Source organism: Lutra lutra, chromosome 3 (assembly GCF_902655055.1).
Source record: "Lutra lutra chromosome 3, mLutLut1.2, whole genome shotgun sequence".
Lineage (NCBI taxonomy): Eukaryota > Metazoa > Chordata > Mammalia > Carnivora > Mustelidae > Lutra > Lutra lutra.
In genome coordinates this window covers 9,145,787-9,169,340 of record NC_062280.1, presented here as the reverse complement: position 1 = coordinate 9,169,340, position 23,554 = coordinate 9,145,787, and the positions used below count along the sequence as shown (strand labels likewise).

General features: G+C 35.7%; 1 protein-coding gene across 1 annotated transcript in view; it reads left to right on the top strand.

The window, feature by feature from the left end:
- Positions 1–23,554, top strand: part of PGAP1 (post-GPI attachment to proteins inositol deacylase 1) — an 80,154-nt gene that overhangs the window by 31,076 nt on the left and 25,524 nt on the right. The window contains exons 8-14 of the mRNA XM_047722389.1: positions 1,121–1,226; positions 2,476–2,531; positions 4,090–4,173; positions 8,071–8,117; positions 8,720–8,771; positions 13,406–13,483; positions 22,074–22,149. Of these exons, the coding sequence (XP_047578345.1) occupies positions 1,121–1,226; positions 2,476–2,531; positions 4,090–4,173; positions 8,071–8,117; positions 8,720–8,771; positions 13,406–13,483; positions 22,074–22,149 (499 nt within the window). The remainder of the gene's footprint in view (positions 1–1,120; positions 1,227–2,475; positions 2,532–4,089; positions 4,174–8,070; positions 8,118–8,719; positions 8,772–13,405; positions 13,484–22,073; positions 22,150–23,554) is intronic.

The following is a 23,554-nucleotide window of genomic DNA, read 5'->3' as shown; positions in this document are numbered from 1 at the left end:
ATGCAGGGAAGGCAGTCAGGGTGATGAAGAGTTTGAAACAGTTCTGTGAACAACAGTTGATATGTTTGAAGTTTAATCTGTAAAGAAATGTTTTATTGGATGGGGGTTGTAACAGTCTTCAATTTCTTGAAGGGCTGCCCCCTAACTTAATATATCAAAGTAGCAGGGAGTCAGATACTTGCCCTAAATATGGCAGAGCTTTCTCCTCAAAGGAGTTGTTAAAATTGGAATGTGTTATCTTTCACAGTAGCAAGTTAGAAATAAATGTTCAAGCAAATGCTGGGTGACTTCCTAAAGAATTAAAAAGATTTACTAGACCTGGGTCCTCACTGTCATTTCTTTGTCATTCTCTCATTATGTTGTTGAGAAAATCACTTACCTGAAGGGCCTCCTCAGTGCTTAAACTAGAGAGTTGAATAGTGGTAGATTCTGAATAGGTTTTAGACCCGAGGACTTTTTTTTTATTTCTTTAAGGGAGGAACTGGTATAAAGTTGCAGACATTTATTGTGTTAGGATATTTTAAAACAGACAACAAAAAATCCTATTGTCTGCTCTCATTTTCATTTCATGAAAGAAAGGATATTTAGACACAATGAGAGTAAGTAAGACAGGGTAAAGCAAAGTGGTTTCCAAGGAAGTGCAATTGGCAATTCATATTTTCTCTAATGACCAGTTAATTCTTTGCTGTGGGATTGGCACGGGTCTGAGTTTGGAAAGTAGTGTGTTGGAGTTGCTAGACTGGAGGACCTAGTAAGTTCTCATCTGACTCTATACACCTTTGCATGTTTTATTCTTAACTGTTATTTAAGAGGTACTAGTCTGGGCTCTGGAGCCAGACTGCCTGAGTCCTGGCCCAGATTGTTAGTAGGAGTATGACCTTGGGCAAGTTCCTTAATTTCTCTGTGCTTTAGTTTCTTGGCAAAAATACAAATAAAAGGGTTATTATCTCTTAGAGCTCTTGTGATGGTTAAATGAGTTAATAACATATTCAGTACTTAGAAGATTGCCTGGTCCAGAGTAAGTAACTGTTGTCTCTTACTATGTTATTACTTGATGCAAAGTTTCATTGAACTATCATAATGGATACTAAAAGATACAAAAATGTATCATTCTTTCTAGATAACTCAAAATCCCAAGAAGAAATTGTCAGTCTTGAATCACCACTTTATAAGACACCCATCAAAACACTTTGAGGAAAATCCAGCAATAATTTCTGACTTAACAGGTTGGTGGTAATAACATGTTTTTATTTTAAATCGAGTTTTATTTTTAGGTAAATTTATTAGCAAAGTCTTTGCAACTGTGGTACTTAGCTACTATAATTTTATTATGTTTTATTAATTTCTCTCTGGTGGTTTTTTTAAAAATTTTTATTTATTTTTTAACTTCTTTTCAGTGTTCCAGAATTCATTGTTTATGCACCACACCCAGTGCTCCATGCAATACGTGCCCTCCATAATACCCACCACCAGGCTCACCCAACCACCCACCACTCTCCCCTCCAAAACCTTCAGATTGTTTTTCAAAGTCCACACTCTCACATGGTTTGTCTCCCCCTCCAATTTCCCCCAACTCCCTTCTCCTCTCCATCTCCCCGTGTCCTCCATGTTATTTCTTATGCTTCTGTGGTGGTTTTTTAGGTTCTTGATTAAGGAAGAGAAAAAGAAAAGAAACAGTTTTATAAGATGTTGCTGATAAAAATTTTGTTCTGAAAATAACCTGACAAGTACAAAGTTTTAAAGTTAGAGTTAATTGTTGCTATTTCCTGACAGTCACATAAAATACTATAATTATTTTTGACTAAAGTTTTCAGTATCAGTCATTTTTCAGTCTTCTTTTGGTTTAATAGCATATCATTCGCTGTTAATATAATAGCTGTTATATTCAGTTCGGAAAATAATTTCTTTTTTATTGATACTTCCTTTGAGGAAAGGCACCAAATAAATTTAAAATTCTTTACTTGGGGAGTGCCTGGGTGGCTCAGTCGTTAAACGTGTGCCTTCGGCTCAGGTCACCATCCCAGGGTCCTGGGTTTGAGCCCGACATCGGGCTCCCTGCTTGGTGGGAAGCTTGCTTCTCCTTCTCCCATTCTTTCTGCTTGTGTTCCCTCTCTTGTTGTGTTTCTATCTGTCAAATAAATAAAATCTTAAAAAAAAAAGCTTTACTTGATGTGAATGCTAGCAGTGATAAGCACAGACAACATCTTAGCAGGTTTCTTATTTTTTCTTTTTTTTAAATTTTATTTTATTTTTTCAGTGTTCCAAGATTCATTGTTTATGCAACACACCCAGTGTTCCATGTAATATGTGCCCTTTGTGATACCCACTACCAGGCTCTTATTTTAAAATAGCCATTGTTCAGGAAATCACGTCTTTTTCAAATCCTTTTGTAATTTTGAAGTATTTCATGAGCATTCAATAAAAGGAATAGTTTAATATTTAAAAAGCAAGCCAAATTCATTTCCTTTACCTTAGGGACATCTATGTGGGTTCCAGTGAAAGTATCCAAATGGACCTATGTGGCTTATAATGTAAGTATACCATCAATAGATTAAAAAAATTTTTTTTTCAAAAACATTTTGGTATTTATCTTTAAAAAATTAAAGACTTTTGGGGAACCTGGGTGGCTCAGCTGGTTGAACATCTGACTTTTGATCTCAACTCAGGTCTTGATCTCAGGGTCGTGAGTTCAAGCCCTGCATTGGGCTCCTCACTGGGCATGGAGCCTACTTAAAAAATAATAATAATAAAAAATATATAAGTAAAAGTTAAAGACTCTTTTAAAAAGATATTTACATATATTTTTCCATATTAAAACAATGATAATTCCTTAATATCTAGTTAATGTTCAGTTTTCCAGTTTTATCATAACTGTTAAATTTTTTTCTTTCTCACTTTTAAATGAGAATACACATAATATCCACATACTGTCATTTGTTGATATGTCTCTTATTGCTCTTTTAATCTCTCATACTTCCTCTACCCCTTTTCTTTCCTTGAAGCTTATTTGTTGAAAAAACAAGTCATTTGTCCTATAGAGTCGCATACAGTCTTGACTTTGCTGATTGCATTCCTTCAGTACCATTTAGTATATTCCTTTGTCTGCTCTTTTCCTGTAACTTAGTCCTTGGATCAGATTCATTTGCTTGATCAGATTCCGTTTTTGTTCTGGCTAGACTGTCTCTTTTTTTGTGATGTTAACAGCTGTTGATGAAGTCTGCCTAGAGTCATTAATTCATTTAGGGGATGCAAAAATATTGGTGCTCTAATTCAGTTATTTTTTTTATTAACTGAAACATTATTGGGAAATTTCGTATCTACCAAATTTATCAAAAGTGGAACATAGCAGGAAAGGAGAAAATTAAAATTGCTTGGGTCTTTGGATCTTGTATTTACTGGTTTTCAGTAATAGCGAGTTGGCTCACAAACCTCCTCTACTGGTGATCATAAACAGTTTTGGGGTTTTTTTTTCCCTAGTATTATTATGAACTCATCTTTTAAACATGTTTCTGTCTAAAATATTAAAATTCTTCTGTCTTTGACCAGTGGAAGTCATTTCAAGTTAGGCTCCTGAATCCTTTTGGTAAAGCTACTCTTTAGTTGTCTTTCTTTGATAGTTTCTTCAATACCTAATATAAGAAGATGTGTAAGTTCATTTTGTACATTTCCTGCCCCAGACCTTGAATCAGCTTTTTCTCTAAGGCGCTCTTTCTGTTATTTGGGAAATGGTATCTAAAAACCATAATTTGGACAGTAGAGATGTTTATGACTAGTGGGATAGCATTTCTAGGCCTTTTCGGTGGACAGAGCTAAGAAATGTATTTTATGTTGATCATTAGGCCAAAACTCAAACCTAAACAAAAACATGCCTTTATACTGCTATTTCTAAGACATACTCAGGACCGCAGGGTCCCTGATATCCCTGACTTAGATCTGTATCTTCTTCCCACTCCTAGAATATTGGAGAATACCTCAACAACACCAAGAATGATAACATTAGAATAATTTTTGCTTTATCTGTATATTTAAATGATGAAATTATCTACTCTTAATGGTTTTATTATGTTTTCCCTCTTTTTTTTTTTTTAGGAATCTGATAAGATATATTTTACATTTCCTCTTGCAAATCATAGAAAAATCTACACTCATGTCTATTGTCAGAGCACCATGCTGGTAAGATAATTGGTACATTTTATGTAAATCTAAAAGTCTATTTTTAAGATTCAACTAATATCTAAGATCTCTTCTTTAGCTATGAACTATTATTAAATCTAATAAGTTGAAAAATATTTGTCTAAAACAGTTTTGATTGAAAAGTATTAATCAAAATATTTCTATAACTGATAATTTACTTCTAAATTATACTTTTGGCTCTAGTTCAGGTCTTTCACCCTGTTTTTCTACCTTACTTACAATCTTTAGGATGAAGGAATTCAGTTCAAATACCCTTATTTCTTTTTAATGAATACCTACTATCAGGTATTGTCAAAAAAATGTGTCACATGCTATAAAATGCCTTTGTTATATTTGGAATTTTTTTTTTACTTTTATTTTTTAATAATTTAATTATTTGTCAGCATTTCTTACTCTCAGGAACTTGTTTCTCCATTTAGGTTCTTTTCCCTCTTCCTGGATTTTTTTTTTCCTGTTTCTTCACTTTGTATTTGTGTTTTTCATAATTTCTTTCTTCTTCTCCCTTTTGTTGGGTTATTTGTATTCTTTAGAACTAGAACCTGTCACTTAGTTGGTAGATATCTGCCATTTGATATATAGTAAAGTCTTTAGAAAGGCTAGACAGGCATTGTGGGCTAGGTGCTAATGAATACTAATTTTAGTAGGATGACAAGTTTTGCATCTCTTACAGAGACTAGCATCTCTCTGCCTAAAATCTGGATGGGCAGTTTATCTCAAGAGAATCTGGCCCTTAGACTGGTGGCTTAAAATATCCAAACTCACTTAATACTAAATTCCAAATTAGAATGTCAGTATTACAGTGAGAAAAATCCTTGCCAAAGTTCAGATTCTCCATTCGGCTTATTGGGGGATCCCTTTTCTGTAATTAAGGTCCATAGGTATTAATTAGCAGAAAGTTATGGGGTGAGTTTTAAAAATCTTTTCAATTTGTATTACAGAAGTTTTCAATCATATAAAAATAGAATATAATAATAAAAGCTCACATAACTATCACATAGCTTTGACAGTTATCAACACTGCCATTTTATTTATCCCTTTTTCACTTTTTTTTGACTGAAGGATTTTTAAAGCAAATTCTAGGCATTTTATCATTTCATCCTTAAATACTTAAGTATGCTTTCTAGCAAATAAGGATTGTGCATGTTAACTATAATATCATTATTTCACCCAACAAAATTAATTATTAATTCCTTAATATCATGTGATATCCAATCCATGTCCAGTTGCCCTCTGTTCAGTTAAATTCTCTGAGTTAGTTTATGTGAATCAGAATCCAGAAAGTATACACGTTATATTTGATTTATGGATCCCAAGTTTCTTTTATAACAGCCCCCTCTCTTTTCCTCCACGCCATTTATTTGTTCAAGCAAATGGGTTATATGCTCTACAGAATTTCCCACATTTTGGACTATTTAGGTGACTATTCTCATGGTATCTTTTAAAAAAAAAATTTATGTATTAGAATGCATGCAAGAGGGGGAGAGAGAGAGCATAGGGGTGAGGGGCAGAGGGAGAGGGAGAAGCAGACTCTCCAGTAGGGCAGGGAGCCTAATAGGGCTCGATCCCAGGACCCCAGGTTCATGACCTGAGCCAAAGGCAGACACTTAACCTACTGAGCCACCAGATGCCCCTCTTGTGGTATCTTTTAACATGTATTTCTATCCCTTATGTTTTCTATAAACTGGTTGTTAGATTTAGAATCTTGATTAATTTTTTTAACTAAATTAATTGCCACTAATTTTTTTGACACAAGAATGTTTTATAAGTAGAACTATGTACTTAACCAGAGATACACAGTATCTGGTTGTTACACTTTAGAGACCTAAAGACTTAGCAGTAGACTCAGGTGGTGGTAGCATGATCTATCCTATATAAAGTTCCTATCAGATTTTCACCTATTGAGGACATCATTTTTTACTGTAGATAGATTCTCTTTAGATCTATTATATAAATTTTTATGACCAAGTAGCATTTTCTTTTCTGTATACTTTAATAATCAGTCGGCAATTCTTTTTTTTTTTTTTTTAAAGATTTTATTTATTTATTTGACGGAGAGAGATCACAAGTAGATGGAGAGGCAGGCAGAGAGAGAGAGAGGGAAGCAGGCACCCTGCTGAGCAGAGAGCCCGATGCGGGACTCGATCCCAGGACCCTGAGATCATGACCTGAGCCGAAGGCAGCGGCTTAATCCACTGAGCCACCCAGGCGCCCTCAGTTGGCAATTCTTGAGTGACTTTTTCTGAGATTTTCAGTACTTTTTTTTTTTACAGATTTTATTTATTTATTTGACAGAGAGAGCGATCACAAGTAGGCAGAGCAGCAGGCAGAGAGAGAGGGGAAGCAGGCTCCCTGCTGAGCAGAGAGCCTGATGCGTGGCTCAATCCCAGGACCCTGAGACCATGACCTGAACCAAAGGCAGAGGCTTAACCCACTGAGCCACCCAGGTGCCCCTTCAGTACTATTTTTATAGTTAGTTAGAGATGCTTGCTAGATGACCTGAAATTGTTCTTTTGACACCTTACAGATTATATCAACATGGTGTTTTAGGGTGGGCTTGAATAATATTTTTTCAATTTTTTGATGAATAAGTCAGAATTCCCTATACATGGAAGTATAAATAGTATAAAATATTGACACCTTTCATATTAAGGGCTGTCCTTGAAGACAGCCTCCCTTAGTAGCTGCAAAACCCATTACAAAAGTGGGGTGGAACTTGAGAGCTCACTAGATTTTCCTTGTCTAAGCTCTGCAGATCTTTTCTTTTGCCTTGCTTTATAATGTCACATTATTCTGGGAAACACAGTTAATGATACAGAAGTCATACAAGTATTTTGCCAGCAATAAAGAGCAGACAAATTCCACATTATTTTTCGTTTATTTCCTTTCAGCTTCCTTTTCTGTATTCTTGGAAAATGTCTTCAAGTTGTATTTAACCTTCATGAGGGCAGAGACCATGTCTGCCTCATTCATCATTTTTTTCCTTAAAGGCTTGGCATAATTACATGGCTCTAGAATAGACTTTATAAATATTAGTTGGATAAAAGGATTGATTTCTTTTTCATTATCTTCTCTGTTTAATAAGGAAAGTTTTATGTAGCTAATATGAGCAGTGTTTCTTACCTTCTTATATCTTGGTATAAGGTTTTAGTAGTTGGATCTTCAGATCTTGGAATATCACTCTTACTTCTTCCTTAAAAGTTGCAGTGAAGGTCTTTGGTCATACTGCTCTTAAATGACTGAATATAGATACGTAATATTGTTAAAATACCACTACCATCTCTGCGGCATTCCCGTGGTACCCTGATAAAGTAATAACTAGCTTTTGTCTTGAGCCCTTGCAGTTGTGCTCCAATCCAAACACATTCTCAGTTATGTAGAAGTTTTGCCTGATAATCAAATGAGAACTCAAATTATAAACGTTAAGATATACTTAGATAAATTGCTATTTTTAATTGACTCTGGATTTTTTTTTCTCTTTGTATAAAAGTTGACTACTAGGTGTTCATCTTCTATATTTACTTAAAATTTAGTTACCTTACTATGTAACTAACTAATTAAAGCATGGACATTGCTGAACTCTGTAGGCATTGGTTCAGAAATTAAAATACCTTACCCAGTATGCTATGGAGAGGTCACTCTTTCTCTTACTGCTACTCTACGTTACTTGCTTTACCTATCTATGCTGACATTAGACTTCTTTACCTACCTTTTACCTATATGACTTTTGAGAACAGCCTGCAAATGTTTCTAAATAATGCTATTTTATGTTTCCATCATGCCTACTAACCCTATCATATAACAGTAAAATGTTAAGCTGCCTATTTTACGTAATTATTTTCTATAATATTTAGTGTGCTTTGTGTTATTCATCAACAGGATACAAATAGTTGGATTTTTGGCTGCATAAACAGCACTTCTATGTGGTAAGTCTTTTGAACCTAAGGGCCTCAATTGTTCATTTTTCTCAATATGAATAATACAAATCATACTTATTAAAGATTTATTTATTTTAGAGAGAGAGAGAGAAAGAGGGAAGCAGGGGTAATGGGGAGGGGCAAAGGGAGAAGGAGAGGGAGAGAATCTCAAGCAGACTCCTTGCTGTGCGCAGAGCCTGATATGGGGCTCGATCCCATGACTCTGAGATCATGACCTGAACCAAAATCAAGAGCCTGAGCCACTCAGGCACTCCTAAATCACACTTTTTAGAAAGCTTCATACATTCTTAAGTTCATTTTGCTGCTACATTCCATTATAATAGCATTGATTTTTTTGAATGAAAAATAAAGGAAATTAACATATCAGTAGTTATTTGCAAACATTGAAATGGTTTCTAGGAAAAACAATTTTTTTTGTATCCAAAAGGACTGTATGGATAAGAGCATATTGGATTAAACTTACTGGACTTTGTCATTAGAACTTTCTCTGATAGGTCTGTAGGTGGTTACTTTTTCCTCTGAAGCTTATTTATAATTTATAATGTTTTAATACATTTGTCCTTTAATTAAATTTCATATTCACTTTGAAGCCGGCACGGGATTGATTTATCATGGAAAGCTGAACTGCTGCCAACAATCAAGGTAAATTGTGGCTTTAGAATTCTAATATTCAGGGGAAAAAAATAATAAGAAATTCTTGTCTATAAGTATTTTAGAATATGGTCTTTTGTTAATTCATTTATGTATTAAATGAACTTGAGATTTGCTAACATAAAGTTTAAAAATATTTTCTCTGCAAATACATTTTAATGGAGAATAACATGCAGTGTTTTTCTTTAATGTGCAGAGATAACTAAGTTAACAGTCCTCTAAATAAAATTTAATCTGTATATTATAACATCATACCAAGAGCTAGGTAAGTTTTTTAAAATTTATTTTGAGGGTATGTTTGGAATGATCTGTCTTAAAATAGAAGGGTAGTAGTTTGAGTTTGGGGGAGTGGACCTACAGTAGGAAAGCGAGCCTCTCAGAGAGATGCAAAGTAATTTTCTGGATCTATTTCAACATCACTTTGTGGTCAGATACTTGGATAACTCCACTTTATCTTGTACTCCATGGGATTTATTTAATAATTGTTCGTGATTTCCTTAAGTAACTCTGATAGGTCAGTAAGTCTTTTTATAAAACATTAATATCATTGAGAAAATAAATCAGTTCTTAAATTTGAGGAAAATACATGTTCTGATTTCTAAGTTGTGTTTATTATAACTCATAATCTTATACCAGGAGTGATAATTTTCAGTCTTCAAATATTTTTTCATGATGAATACTGGTCTCATAAACTTGAAAGTGAAGCCAGTCTGGTTGGTCTCAGTCATCTTTCAGTCCAGTTCAGTTATTTGTTATTTATCTGTATAGTCAACTCTGTACTATACTCAAAGAGAGGAATGATGATATAATGAATAATTGCAAGTTACTTCACACTAGATTCTGGAGTGGTTGCAGTTATATTTTCTGTCACCTCAGTCGTCCTTATTTTGTATTCATTCATATAGCTTTTGTATTCAAGAGATAAACATTGTGGGAAAGTGATTAGGTTCATATGAGCATTTTTAATGTCTGTCACTGATTCTATCCTAGCCTTTTAGGCAGGAGCAAAACAAACAAAAGTAGTACAATATACTTAATGATAATCATTCATAAATCTTTCCTTAAATTTCCAATTTAGATAGTACATCCTGTCTAATCTATAAGAGTTAGGAAGAAATAAATGATTAAAATCCCGATAGAATGCTACTTTCCTCCTATTTTTAAAAAGTTACCTCTTAAATAATAAAATCCTTATGTATATTTTTAATCTCAAAGATTCAGCAGAGTATTAATCTAGTTCTAGACCCTGTGTTATTTCTTCTAAATGTAAGAAACAGCTGTCAGAACAGCAGAATAAGCTGTTCCAGCTGCTTATACTTTTGTTTTTCCAAGATTTTATTTATTTCAGGCAGAGAGAGTCTTAAGCAGGTTCCCCGCTAAGTGGGGTGCCTGATACAGGTCTCGATCTCATGACCCTGCGATTATGACCTAGTCAAAACCAAGAGTCTGATGTGCAGATCATGACCTGAGCCAAAATCAAAAGTTGGACACTGAACTGACTGAGCCACCCTGGCACCCAACTGCTGCTTGTTTTTTTTTTTTTTTTAAGATTTTACTTATTTATTTGACAGAGATCACAAGTAGGCAGAGAGGCAGAGAGAGAGAGGAAGGGAAGCAGGCTCCCTGCTGAGCAGAGAGCAATCCCAGGACCCTGGAATCCTGACCCAAGCCAAAGGCAGAGGCTTTAACACATTGAGCCACCCAGGCCCCCTGCTGCTTGCTTTTTATAGTGAATGCTGAAAGAGGTTGCCAGATAGCATTAAAAGCCTACTGAAATTTAGAGGGGGGAAGATGGGAGAAAGAGGTTTAGAAAATAAGGATTACAATATTCTGCAATCTTAGGTATTCATAGCAGAAGAGGATCATAATTAATAAACATAAATAAATTTCTCCATTTTAATGAAAATCAAAATTATATGTGTTAGCCACTTCTAAAAAGGACACAAAGTTATTTTGAAATCAAGTTGAAGAGAAAGAAAAGATTAAAGTGAGAAGATTTTATGAATTTTATTCATATTCATAACATTGCAACAAAAGTAGTGTCAGGTGACACTCATATCACTCTTAGCATTGTTGTTGACTGAACTGTTAGTAAGTAGAAGACTCCAGCAAAGCACCTGTAAATTCAGTTTTTAAATACCAATCATATGGAATTTTTCTGTCATGGGTACTGTGAAGAAGTTTCTGAAAACAAAAAGCACAACAAGCCAGGAATTTGGTAAGCCAAAATGGATTTATTGTTGAAAACAAAAATTTATAAAGATAACTAACTGAAAAAAAAAATAACTGATATGAGAAAACTACCTTGTTGCCATTTTATCTTGATCCCAGCTCCCGGAGATCATGACCTGAGACGAAGGCAGATGCTTAACCAACTGCACCACCAGGCACCCCCGTGCCATTTTATCTTAATCATTTTAGTACCATAGTTTTGCTCTGTGCATCAAAACCTGGTGTTTGATTTCCTGTGTGTGTTGTTTCATCATTAAGGGCATTTTACCCTTAAAACACTGAAAAATTTCCAAACTTCATATTAATCTTACCTGTCAATCTAACAAGTTCATGAATATGATTATATTGTCAAGTTCCTACTGACATTATAACTTTATAGGAACTTTATAAGGAAATTTTTTTGACACTGTTAACCTTTTTAAAGTATTCTGATCCTGGGATCGAGTCCCTCATCGGGCTCTCTGCTTAGCAAGAAGCCTGCTTCCCTCTCTCTCTCTCTCTGCCTGCCTCTCCGTCTACTTGTGATCTCTCTCTGTCAAATAAATAAATAAAATCTTTAAAAAAAAAAAAGAAAAAGGAAAAAAAAATAAAGTATTCTGATCCTAACAAAATTCTTGAGGAAAAAAAAGTATTTTTGAGAATAAATAACAAAGGCTAGTACAGCAGATAGCCACACAGAGTAACCAAGGTTCTTTCTAATTATCTTTCATATTGTCTACCGTCTGTTCGTTGGTCTCAGTTGCCTGTCAGTGTCATTTGTGAGGGCCTTTTAAGGCCTTTTAATTTACATTAGAATGGATTAAGTCTGTTGCTGAGGCTTTGGCAAGTAAGTTGAGGTGAAGCCTCCTAGGTTAGAAAACACTCCCGGTGGATCTGGTCAGGTTGTCAGCCACTGGCTTGTGTTTCTTCAGCTTCAGCACCTCTGTTCACCTTGCCCACACAGGTGTTCCTGAAGAACACTGGAGAAAGTTAACTGCAGAAATTTCTTTTTTTTTTTTTTAAAGATTTTTATTTATTTATTTGACAGAGAGAGAGACACAGGGAGAGAGGGAACACAAGCAGAGGGAATGGGAGAGGGAGAAGCAGACTCCCGGTGAATCAGGGAGACCAGCGTGGGGCTCGATCCCAGGACCCTGGGATCATGACCTGAGCTGAAGGCAGACGCTTAATGACTGAGCCACCCAGAAGCGCTGCATAAATTTCTGAATACATACAAATTGTTACCACATACAACTGCTGCCACCCCCATGTCTATTTCCAGGAAAAAAAAAAAAAAAAACCCTGGATTTAAAAAATGTATTTGGTGCTGTACCATTTCATTAAATAGACCAGTCTCTTCTCTACTTATTCCTCAAAATACAGACTATGGGATCTGGTTTTAATTTTAAAGATAGATTTTTATTTTTTATTTTTTATTTATTTTTTTTAAAGATTTTATTTATTCATTTGACACAGAGAGATCACAAGTAGGCAGAGAGGCAGGCAGAGAGAGGGAGGGACGCAGGCTCCCCACTGAGCGGAGAGCCTGATGTGGGGCTCAATCCCAGGACCCTGAGATCATGACCTGAGCTGAAGGCAGGGGCTTAACCCACTGAGCCACCCAGGTGCCCCTATTTTTTATTTTTATTTTTTTTTTTTAAGATTTTATTTATTTATTTGACAGAGATCGCAAGTAGGCAGAGAGGCAGGCTCCCAAGGAGCCTGATGCGAGGCTTGATCCCAGGACCCTGGGATCATGACCTGAGCTGAAGGCAGAGGCTTTAACCCACTGAACCACCCAGGCGCCCCAAAGATAGATTTTTATTTGATAAGGTACATTACTAGTTTTATTGTGTCTTCATGTCATTTACTGAGTGATTCCATGGGATGATAATCATATATATCATTAGACAGCAACTCTTTACTGCTTCAGCTAGATCAGAATCATTTGAGATTAAGTTGCAACTCTCCATTATTTTTAGCATTCATTCATTCATCATCTATTGAATGCTCTTTGTTGTATGCTAGCTACCAAAACAAATGTAGAAATCTATTGTAATGTTATAAAAAGCAAATGGACAAATTATAGAAAATATCAAATCTGGAAATAATTATGTAAAATAATTATATGTAGTATTAAATGTCATTTGTTTTACATGAAGGGGTCAGTTCAACGAATATTTTTGGCAGTCCATATTTACAAAATGTTAGGAATTTGAGTTTAGGATTATTGATCTGAAAATGTAAACATGGGTATTTTTATGAGGTACTGAATATAAAGTGTGAAATCAGTTTTTTTATAACCAATTAATTAAGAAATAAGTATTTATAATTTCTTTGAACATGTTTTAAGTTCTGTATACCGTTAGAAATAAAATCAGCTTTTTATGTCCTTTTTTTTCTTTTTTTTTTAGTCTGTGATGTTAAGACTTCAAGATTATCCATCTTTGTCTCATCTTGTTGTTTATGTACCATCTATTCATGGAAGTAAGGTAACAAATGGATTAAGGTTGTTATCAGAATGTTTAGTGGATACTCATGCTAAATTTTTGTTATTTTTTGATGAATTCTTTGACATAATGCTTATCTAAAACAGTGACCAGTTTGGTGAAGACTGTTAAATCATTAAGATCATCTACTCTAACTTGAACTAAGCAGAATAAACCCAAGCCTCTGTGTTCAAAGTGGGAACATACTTTATGTATTAATCTTACAGAATTATTGAGTACCCTTTTATGTGCAAGACTCTGTGCCAGGAATTATAGGAGGCAAACAAATGAGGAAGACATGAATCCTATTCTCAAAAAACTACATACTGTTGGGTAGAGGGAGAGAAGCATTTGGAAGCAGAGGGAAGAGTGAGAAAAAGAGGTACCCCAAAATATACTACAAATCAGAATATAGCAAATAAATGAAAGGTTTAAGAAGGGAATATATCTTCTTAATTGTTTCTTTTTTTTTTCTGAACCTCTTTTTATCCCCCCGCCCCATGATTTCGGATCTCTTCTGATTTGGTTAAAGCATATTTTCCTGGGGTCTTTGCCACCCTTTTAGTATTTTAGTTGCTCCTTCATATACTCTTATCTGGACAAAATGACAAGGCGAAAAAATTCACCACAAAAAAAAGAACAAGAGGCAGTACTGAAGGCTAGGGACCTAATCAATACAGACATTGGTAATATGTCAGATCTAGAATTCAGAATGACGATTCTCAAGGTTCTAGCTGGGCTCAAAAAAGGCATGGAAGATATTAGAGAAACCCTCTCGGGAGATATAAAAGCCCTTTCTGGAGAAATAAAAGAACTAAAATCTAACCAAGTTGAAATTTAAAAAGCTATTAATGAGGTGCAATCAAAAATGGAGGCTCTCACTGCTAGGATAAATGAGGCAGAAGAAAGAATTAGTGATGTAGAAGACCAAATGACAGAGAAAAAAGAAGCTGAGCAAAAGAGGGACAAACAACTACTGGACCATGAGGGCAGAATTCGAGAGATAAGTGATACCATAAGACGAAACAACATTAGAATAATTGGGATTCCAGAAGAAGAAGAAAGAGAGAGGGGAGCAGAAGGTATAATGGAGAGAATTATTGGAGAGAATTCTCCCTAATATGGCAAAGGGAACAAGCATCAAAATCCAGGAGGTTCAGAGAACCCCCCTCAAAATCAACAAGAATAGGACCACACCCCGTCACCTAATAGTAAAATTTACAAGTCTTAGTGACAAAGAGAAAATCCTGAAAGCAGCCTGGGAAAAGAAGTCTGTAACATACAATGGTAAAAATATTAGATTAGTAGCAGACTTATCCACAGAGACCTGGCAGGCCAGAAAGAGCTGGCATGATATATTCAGAGTACTAAACGAGAAAAACATGCAGCCAAGAATACTATATCCAGCTAGGCTATCATTGAAAATAGAAGGAGAGATTAAAAGCTTCCAGGAAAAACAAAAACTGAAAGAATTTGCAAACACCAAACCAGATCTACAGGAAATGTTGAAAGGGGTCCTCTAAGCAAAGAGAGAGCCTAAAAGTACTAGATCAGAAAGGAACAGAGACAATATACAGTAACAGTCACCTTACAGGCAATACAATGGCACTAAATTCATATCTCTCAATAGTTACCCTGAATGTTAATGGGCTAAATGCCCCAATCAAAAGACACAGGGTATCAGAATGGATAAAAAAACAAAACCCATCTATATGTTGCTAACAAGAAACTCATTTTAGACCCGAAGACACCTCCAGATTTAAAGTGAGTGGGTGGAAAACCATTTACCATGCTAATGGACATCAGAAGAAAGCAAGGGTGTCAATCCTAATATCAGATCAATTAGATTTTAAGCCAAAGACTATAATAAGAGATGAGAAAGGACACGATATCATACTCAAAGGATCTGTCCAACGAGAAGATCTAACAATTTTAAATATCTATGCCCCTAACGTGGGAGCAGCCAACTATATAAACCAATTAATAACAAAATCAAAGAAACACATCGACAATCATACAATAATAGTAGGGGATTTTAACACTCCCCTCACTGAAATGGACAGATCATCCAAGCAAAAGATCAACAAGGAAATAAAGGCCTTAAATGACACACAGGACTAGATGGATATCACAGATATATTCAGAATATTCTATCCCAAAGCAACAGAATACATATTCTTCTCTAGTGCACATGGAACATTCTCCAGAATAGATCACATCCTGGGTCCTAAATCAGGTCTCAACCGGTATCAAAAGATTGGGATCATTCCCTGCATATTTTCAGACCACAATGCTCTGAAGCTAGAACTCAATCACAAGAAGGAATTTGGAAAGAAGCAAAATACATGGAGACTAAACAGCATCCTTTTAAAGAATGAATGGGTCAACCAGGAAATAAAAGAAGAATTGAAAAAATTTATGGAAACAAATGATAATGAAAACACAACGGTTCAAAATCTGTGGGACGCAGCAAGGGCAGTTCTGAGAGGAAAATATATAGCGGTACAAGCCTTTCTCAAGAAACAAGAAAGGTCTCAAGTACACAACCTAACCCTACACCTAAAGGAGCTGGAGAAAGAACAAGAAAGAAACCCTAAACCCAGCAGGAGAAGAGAAATCATAAAGATCAGAGCAGAAATCAATGAAATAGAAACCAAAAAAACAATAGAGCAAATCAACGAAACTAGGAGCTGGTTCTTTGAAAGAATTAATAAGATTGATAAACCCCTGGCCAGACTTATCAAAAAGAAAAGAGAAAGGACCCAAATAAATAAAATCATGAATGAAAGAGGAGAGATCACAACGAACACCAAAGAAATACAGACAATTATAAGAACATACTATGAGCAACTCTACGCCAACAAATTTTACAATCTGGAAGAAATGGATGCATTCCTAGAGACATATAAACTACCACAACTGAAGCAGGAAGAAACAGACAACCTGAACAGACCCATAACCAGTAAGGAGATTGAAACAGTCATCAAAAATCTCCAAACAAACAAAAGCCCAGGGCCAGACGGCTTCCCGGGGTAATTCTACCAAACATTTAAAGAAGAACTAATTCCTATTCTCCTGAAACTGTTCCAAAAAATATAAATGGAAGGAAAACTTCCAAACTCATTTTATGAGGCCAGCATCACCTTGATCCCAAAACCAGACAAGGATCCCATCAAAAAAGAGAACTACAGACCAATATCCTTGATGAACACAGATGCGAAAATTCTTACAAAATACTAGCCAATAGGATTCAACAGTACCTTAAAAGGATTATTCACCACGACCAAGCGGGATTTATTCCAGGGCTGCAAGGTTGGTTCAACATCCGCAAATCAATCAATGTGATACAACACATTGATAAAAGAAAGAATAAGAACCATATGATACTCTCAATAGATGCTGAAAAAGCATTTGACAAAGTACAGAATGCCTTCCTGATCAAAACTCTTCAAAGTGTAGGGATAGAGGGCACATACCTCAATATTATCAAAGCCATCTATGAAAAACCCACCGCAAATATCATTCTCAATGGAGAAAAACTGAAAGCTTTTCCGCTAAGGTCAGGAACACGGCAGGGATGTCCATTATCACCACTGCTATTCAACATAGTACTAGAAGTCCTAGCCTCAGCAATCAGACAACAAAAGGAAATTAAAGGCATCCAAATCGGCAAAGAAGAAGTCAAACTATCACTCTTCGCAGATGATATGATACTATATGTGGAAAACCCAAAAGACTCCACTCCAAAACTGCTAGAGCTTGTACAGGAATTCAGTAAAGTGTCAGGTTATAAAATCAATGCACAGAAATCAGTTGCATTTCTCTATACCAACAACAAGACAGAAGAAAGAGAAATTAAGGAGTCCATCCCATTTACAATTGCACCCAAAACTATAAGATACCTAGGAATAAACCTAACCAAAGAGGCTAAGAATCTATACACAGAAAACTATAAAGTACTCATTAAAGAAATTGAGGAAGACACAAAGAAATGGAAAAATGTTCCATGCTCCTGGATTGGAAGAACAAATATTGTGAAAATGTCTATGCTACCTAAAGCAATCTACACATTTAATGAAATTCCTATCAAAATACCATCCATTTTTTTCAAAGAATGGAACAAATAATCCTAAAATTTATATGGAACCAGAAAAGACCTCGAATAACCAAAGGAATATTGAAAAAGAAAGCCAAAGTTGGTGGCATCACAATTCCGGACTTCAAGCTCTATTACAAAGCTGTCATCATCAAGACAGCATGGTACTGGCACAAAAACAGACACCTAGATCAATGGAACAGAATAGAGAGCCCAGAAATAGACCCTCAACTCTGTGGTCAACTAATCTTCGACAAAGCAGGAAAGAATGTCCAATGGAAAAAAGACAGCCTCTTCAATAAATGGTGTTGGGAAAATTGGACAGCCACATGCAGAAAAATGAAATTGGATCATTTCCTTACACCACACACAAAAATGGACTCAAAATGGATGAAGGACCTCAATGTGAGAAAGGAATCCATCAAAATCCTCGAGGAGAACACAGGCAGCAACCTCTTTGACCTCAGCCGCAGCAACATCTTCCTAGGAACATCTCCAAAGGGAAGGGAAGCAAGGGCAAAAATGAACTATTGGGATTTTATCAAGATCAAAAGCTTTTGCACAGCGAAGGAAACAGTTAACAAAACCAAAAGACAACTGACAGAATGGGAGAAGGTATTTGCAAACGACATATCAGATAAAGGGCTAGTGTCCAAAATCTATAAAAGATTTAGCAAACTCAACACCCAAAGAACAAATAATCCAATCAAGAAATGGGCAGAGGACATGAACAGACAATTCTGCAAAGAAGACATCCAGATGGCCAACAGGCACATGAAAAAGTGCTCCCATATCACTCGGCATCAGGGAAATACAAATCAAAACCACAATGAGATAACACCTCACACCAGTCAGAATGGCTAAAATTAAGAAGTCAGGAAATGACAGATGCTGGCGAGGATGCGGAGAATGGGGAGCCCTCCTACACTGTTGGTGGGAATGCAAGCTGGTGCAACCACTCTGGAAAACATCATGGAGGTTCCTCAAAATGTTGAAAATAGAACTACCCTATGACCCAGCAATTGCACTACTGGGTATTTACCCAAAAGATACAAATGTAGTGATCCAAAGGGTCACGTGCACCCGAATGTTTATAGCAGCAATGTCTACAATAGCCAAACTATGGAAAGAACCTGGATGTCCATCCACAGATGAATGGATAAAGAAGAGGTGGTATATATACACAATGGATTACTATGCAGCCATCAAAAGAAATGAAATCTTGCCATTTGCGACAATGTGGATGGAACTAGAGGGTGTCATGCTTAGTGAAATAAGTCAATTGGAGAAAGACAACTATCATATGGTCTCCCTGATATGAGGAAGTGAAGATGCAACACGGGGGTGTTAAGGGGGTAGGAGAAGAATAAATGAAACAAGGTGGGATTGGGAGGGAGACAAACCATAAGTGACTCTTAATCTCACAAAACAAACTGAGGGTTGCTGGGGGGAGGGGGGTTGAGAGAGGGGAGTGGGGTTATGGACATTGGGAGGGTATGTGCTATGGTGAGTGCTGTGAAGTGTGTAAACCTGGTGAATCACAGACCTGTACCCCTGGGCATAAAAATATATTATAGATTTATAAAAAATAAAAAAAAAATAAAAAAGAAGGGAAGAGATCTCTGAATGGTGGTATGAGGAAAGGCTTTATTATGAGATGATATTTTAAATTTCCTTAAAGGATAGTTAAAGTTTTATGCATAGCATAAACATTGTATACCTGTGCTGTCCAATATGGGGGCTACTGGTGCATGTGGCTATTTAAATGAAAAGCAATTAAAACTAATAAAATTCAGCTCCTTAGTTATATTAGCTACATTCCAGGTGGTCATTAGTAAGAACACTACAGGAAGTTACAATGTCCAGCACTGCTGGGACAAAGACACCATGAGATCTAAGCATGGAAGTGTGAAAGTGTGAGATATGTATGGAAACAGTGAATAAGTAAATAGAAATTTTGAAAAGATGGCCACCATGGGAAGGATAATAGTGGAAGAAAAGTCTGGGAAAGTAGTTCATGGCCATACCCTCAAGGACCTCGATTAGAAGATTTAGGACTTCATAGAATTCAGGAGTTAGTAGGCAGCTTTAAGATTTTCACTATAGTAGAAGTGGGATCAGAGCCATTTTGGAAGATGAATCTCTTTATGGTGTGCATGGATTAGAAACAGACGAGCTGCTGAATAAGGGGTTATGAGGGCTTGAAGTAGGGAAGTGGGAGTAGAAATAAAAGCTTGGTGATTTTTGAGAGAAGTTGTGGGAGAGGGAAGCAAGAAGACAAAGGTCAAAACCTTCTACTTCCCTTTCCACATTTTACCTAACCAACTTATCTTTCAGTATCTATCCTAAGTGTTCCTGTTCTCCTTTTCATGACTCAACCAGATAACTTCTTACTTCCATGACACTTTGTTTATAACTTCTTGGAGGAATTATGCTGAATTATAATTTATTTGTTTATCTCTCTATTACCATAACCATATTGTGAATTCTTTGGGATTAAGACCAGATAGATTTTATTCTACTGTGCATCCTCATCCTTTAGCAACTCACTACATATAAGTGCTCAAAAAAATAGTTCTTTAATGAGAAAATTGTCGAGATTTGAGGGCAAAATCATTAGGAAAATTTTAAAGACATAGGAAAAAGGGGATGTAGTTGGGAGTTAACGCAAAGACTGAATCTCACAAGTACCTTATAATGAATACATTGTTTTGTTTTGCTTAGCTCAAGTGAAAGGTAATTGAACATCTTCAATTCTAAAAGCTCTCTTTAGGGGTTTTTCTGTCAGGTAAGTTGGTTTTGAATGAATTTAAACATCTTTCCCAAACTTGGAAAGGCCCTGTCTCGTTATTCCAAGAAACTAAAGAGCCTTTCACAAATAGCCAGCCTTAACAGCCGAATGAATATTTAATATGTCTTAATGTTCTTTGGAAAGTAATACTTGCTGACCCTACTGTTGCATACCCAGTCTCACAAGGATGTTAATTTAGGCCTTTTATAATTTCTACATATCTGTTATAAGATATGTAGAATGGTTTCTCAGGATACATATATTTAAATAGATAGCTTGAAGATTTTTTGCAGTCAACTCATAATATAGTTTTCAAAATGCAAATATGAAATTACTTGCATTTTTTGATGACAGAAAACAAAATAATTCCATTAGAAGGAGACAGATCCTCGAATTCTTTTCTTGGGTATGGGTTTATTCCATAAAGGGAGTAGCCAAATTTTTGAAGCAATAATAAAAATTGTAGTATTTTAAATACCTATACAAAGTGATATAAAATTGATTCTCTGTCTCAGGCAATGTCTTACCCAAAAGTGCTTTGTAAAAATATAATGAATAGTCTTGTTCAGTAGATGATTGTTCTAACTTTGTAACAGCTGTTTTCTATAAGGAAAATGTCTGATGATATTGTTGGCCTTTTAAGTATAGAAGGGGGGATAAAAGCAAATCCCCTTAACAAGTTTTTCCTTTTATTCCTAATATGCGTACTGTAGTCAGATAGCATTTTCCCACATCTTTTTTTGACTTTCAGAAACAAAAAATCCACCCAAGAGGCAAACACAATAACAATTGCTTCAAGCACGATCCAAGGTATACTTAATGGAAAAACCTAGGATAAACCTCATCGGCTTTCTGCTTCCTCTAGACAGCAGTGTACCTGCTAGCTGCAGTTCGGCAACACATTAATTGTTTCTTCAGCTCCTATAGGTCAAAGCAATTTGGTTTCCTTATGGAGATGATTCTGATGAAACCATTCTTACTGTAGTCTGCTTAGGGCAAAGTTCCTTATGCCATTGTAGAAATGTTCTTACATAAGAAATGTCATTACTAAACATCGTCATAATGCACATGTCACATTTTAGTTTTTACTTTTTTTAAGATAGCATTTTTTTCGTGCTTCGTACATAGTAAACCTTTTTCCCATTTATTCTAATCACTGTTTAGCTTGAAATAATCTTATACAAATAACTTTAGCCATCTGTAGATAAATGGCAGTATGTCCATCTCCAAGTCTTTTATAGTCTAATTAGAGTGTTGGAGATACATAATTAATATGGGATTTTTAAAAATTAAAATTCAAAATCATATTTCTTTTTTACTATGAAAATATTGATTTTTATCTAAATCTCTAATTAATCTTGAGTTAACCTTGATTCTTAATGCTTTGACCCATCCTTTAAAGTCCTTCTTCTATAACCACCTGAAATTAACTGGAAGGAAACTGGACTGTACATCAGCTGTTCTACAAATTATCCTTTAATAATTTATTAAGTTAAGCTTGTTCATCAAATTTTCTTAGCTTTAATATCTCTCCTTGAGTAATTATTGCCATCTAAGTATAGCTAGAGTGAGAATGTGATAGGTAATAACTTCTCCAAAGCTGGTGTATTTATAGACTTTTATTTTCCACTCAAACATCAAGTGAAGGTATTTTACTATACATGTAATTCTATTTTTTTCTAAAAAAACAATGTTTTATATTTTAGTTTGTTGTAGATTGTGAATTCTTTAAAAAAGAGACACGATCCATTCAGCTTCCTGTAACTCATCTTTTTTCCTTTGGTAAGTACTTTGATTTTAGAAGCCTTAAGAATTTCTTTTTTCTTTTTTTTTTTAAAGATTTTATTTATTTATTTGACAGACAGAGATCACAAGCAGGCAGAGAGGCAGGCAGAGAGAGAGGAAGGGAAGCAGGCTCCCTGCCGAGCAGAGAGCCCGACACGGGACTCGATCCCAGGACCCCGAGATCATGACCTGAGCCGATGGCAGCGGCTTAACCCACTGAGCCACCCAGGCGCCCTTTTTTTTTTTTTTTAAGTAGGCTCCACACCCAGCATGGAGCCCAGAACAGGGCTTGAACTCAGGACCCCAAAATCAAGACCTGAGCTGAGGTAACAGTTGAACGGTCAACCGACTGAGCCACCCAGGCATCCCAAGATTTAATTTTATTTTTAACAGAGTTCTTATTTATTTTGCCAGTCAGTTGCAATAATGAAGAGCCTGTAACTTTATATATTGTGTATTTCAAGTATAGTTCTTAGAATAACCATATCATGTGTTCCGGTGGTTTGATTGTTATTTTAATAGCGGGCTAGAGGTCATCTTCTGAGAAGTGAAATTTAACTTTCTCCCTGGTCATATACATTTGCAAGTAATCGTGTGTGTGTGTGTGTGTGGTGGTCTTCCATGAATTTACTGCATGTTGGCCCTTTTAATAAAACGTTTATTATAAGGTATAAATTGCTGCCTGCCCTATGGAAGTTTCAAGATTTCTCCAAATATTTTTCCCACTTTTTTTTTTAAGATTTTATTTATTTATTTGACAGACAGAGATCACAAGTAAGCAGAGAGGCAGGCAGAGAGGAGAGGGGAGAAGTAGGCTCCATGCTGACCAGAGCCAGATGCGGGGCTCGATCCCAGGACCCTGAGATCATGACCTGAGCTGAAGGCAGAGGCTTAACTCACTGAGCCACCCAGGCGCCCCCCCCCATTTTTTTTTTTATTGTGGTAAAATACATGTAACTAAATATGCCTTTAAATTTTATTTTGAAATAATTTTGAGCACTCAGAACAGTTACAGAATGAGCACGGGGTTCTATATCCTTCATTTACCTTAATGTAAAAAATGCAGTTGTCAAAACTAAGAAATTATTATTCGTACAACATTGTTAACTAAATTACAGGCTTTGTTTTGTTTTCATCAGTTTTTCCACCAGTGTTCTCCACATTCCCACATTGCATTCAGTTGTCATGTCCTGTTCATCTCCTCTAATCTTTGAGAGTTCCTCAGTTTTTCCTTGTCTTTTATAATTTCGACATATTTTGAAAAGTACTTATAAGCTATTTTGTAAAATACCAGATACTTGGATTTGTCTAATACTTTCTTATGATTAGATTAAGGTTGTGCATTTTTAGCAAGCATATCACCAGAGCTATGTATACTTCTCATTGTATCCTATGGATGGAC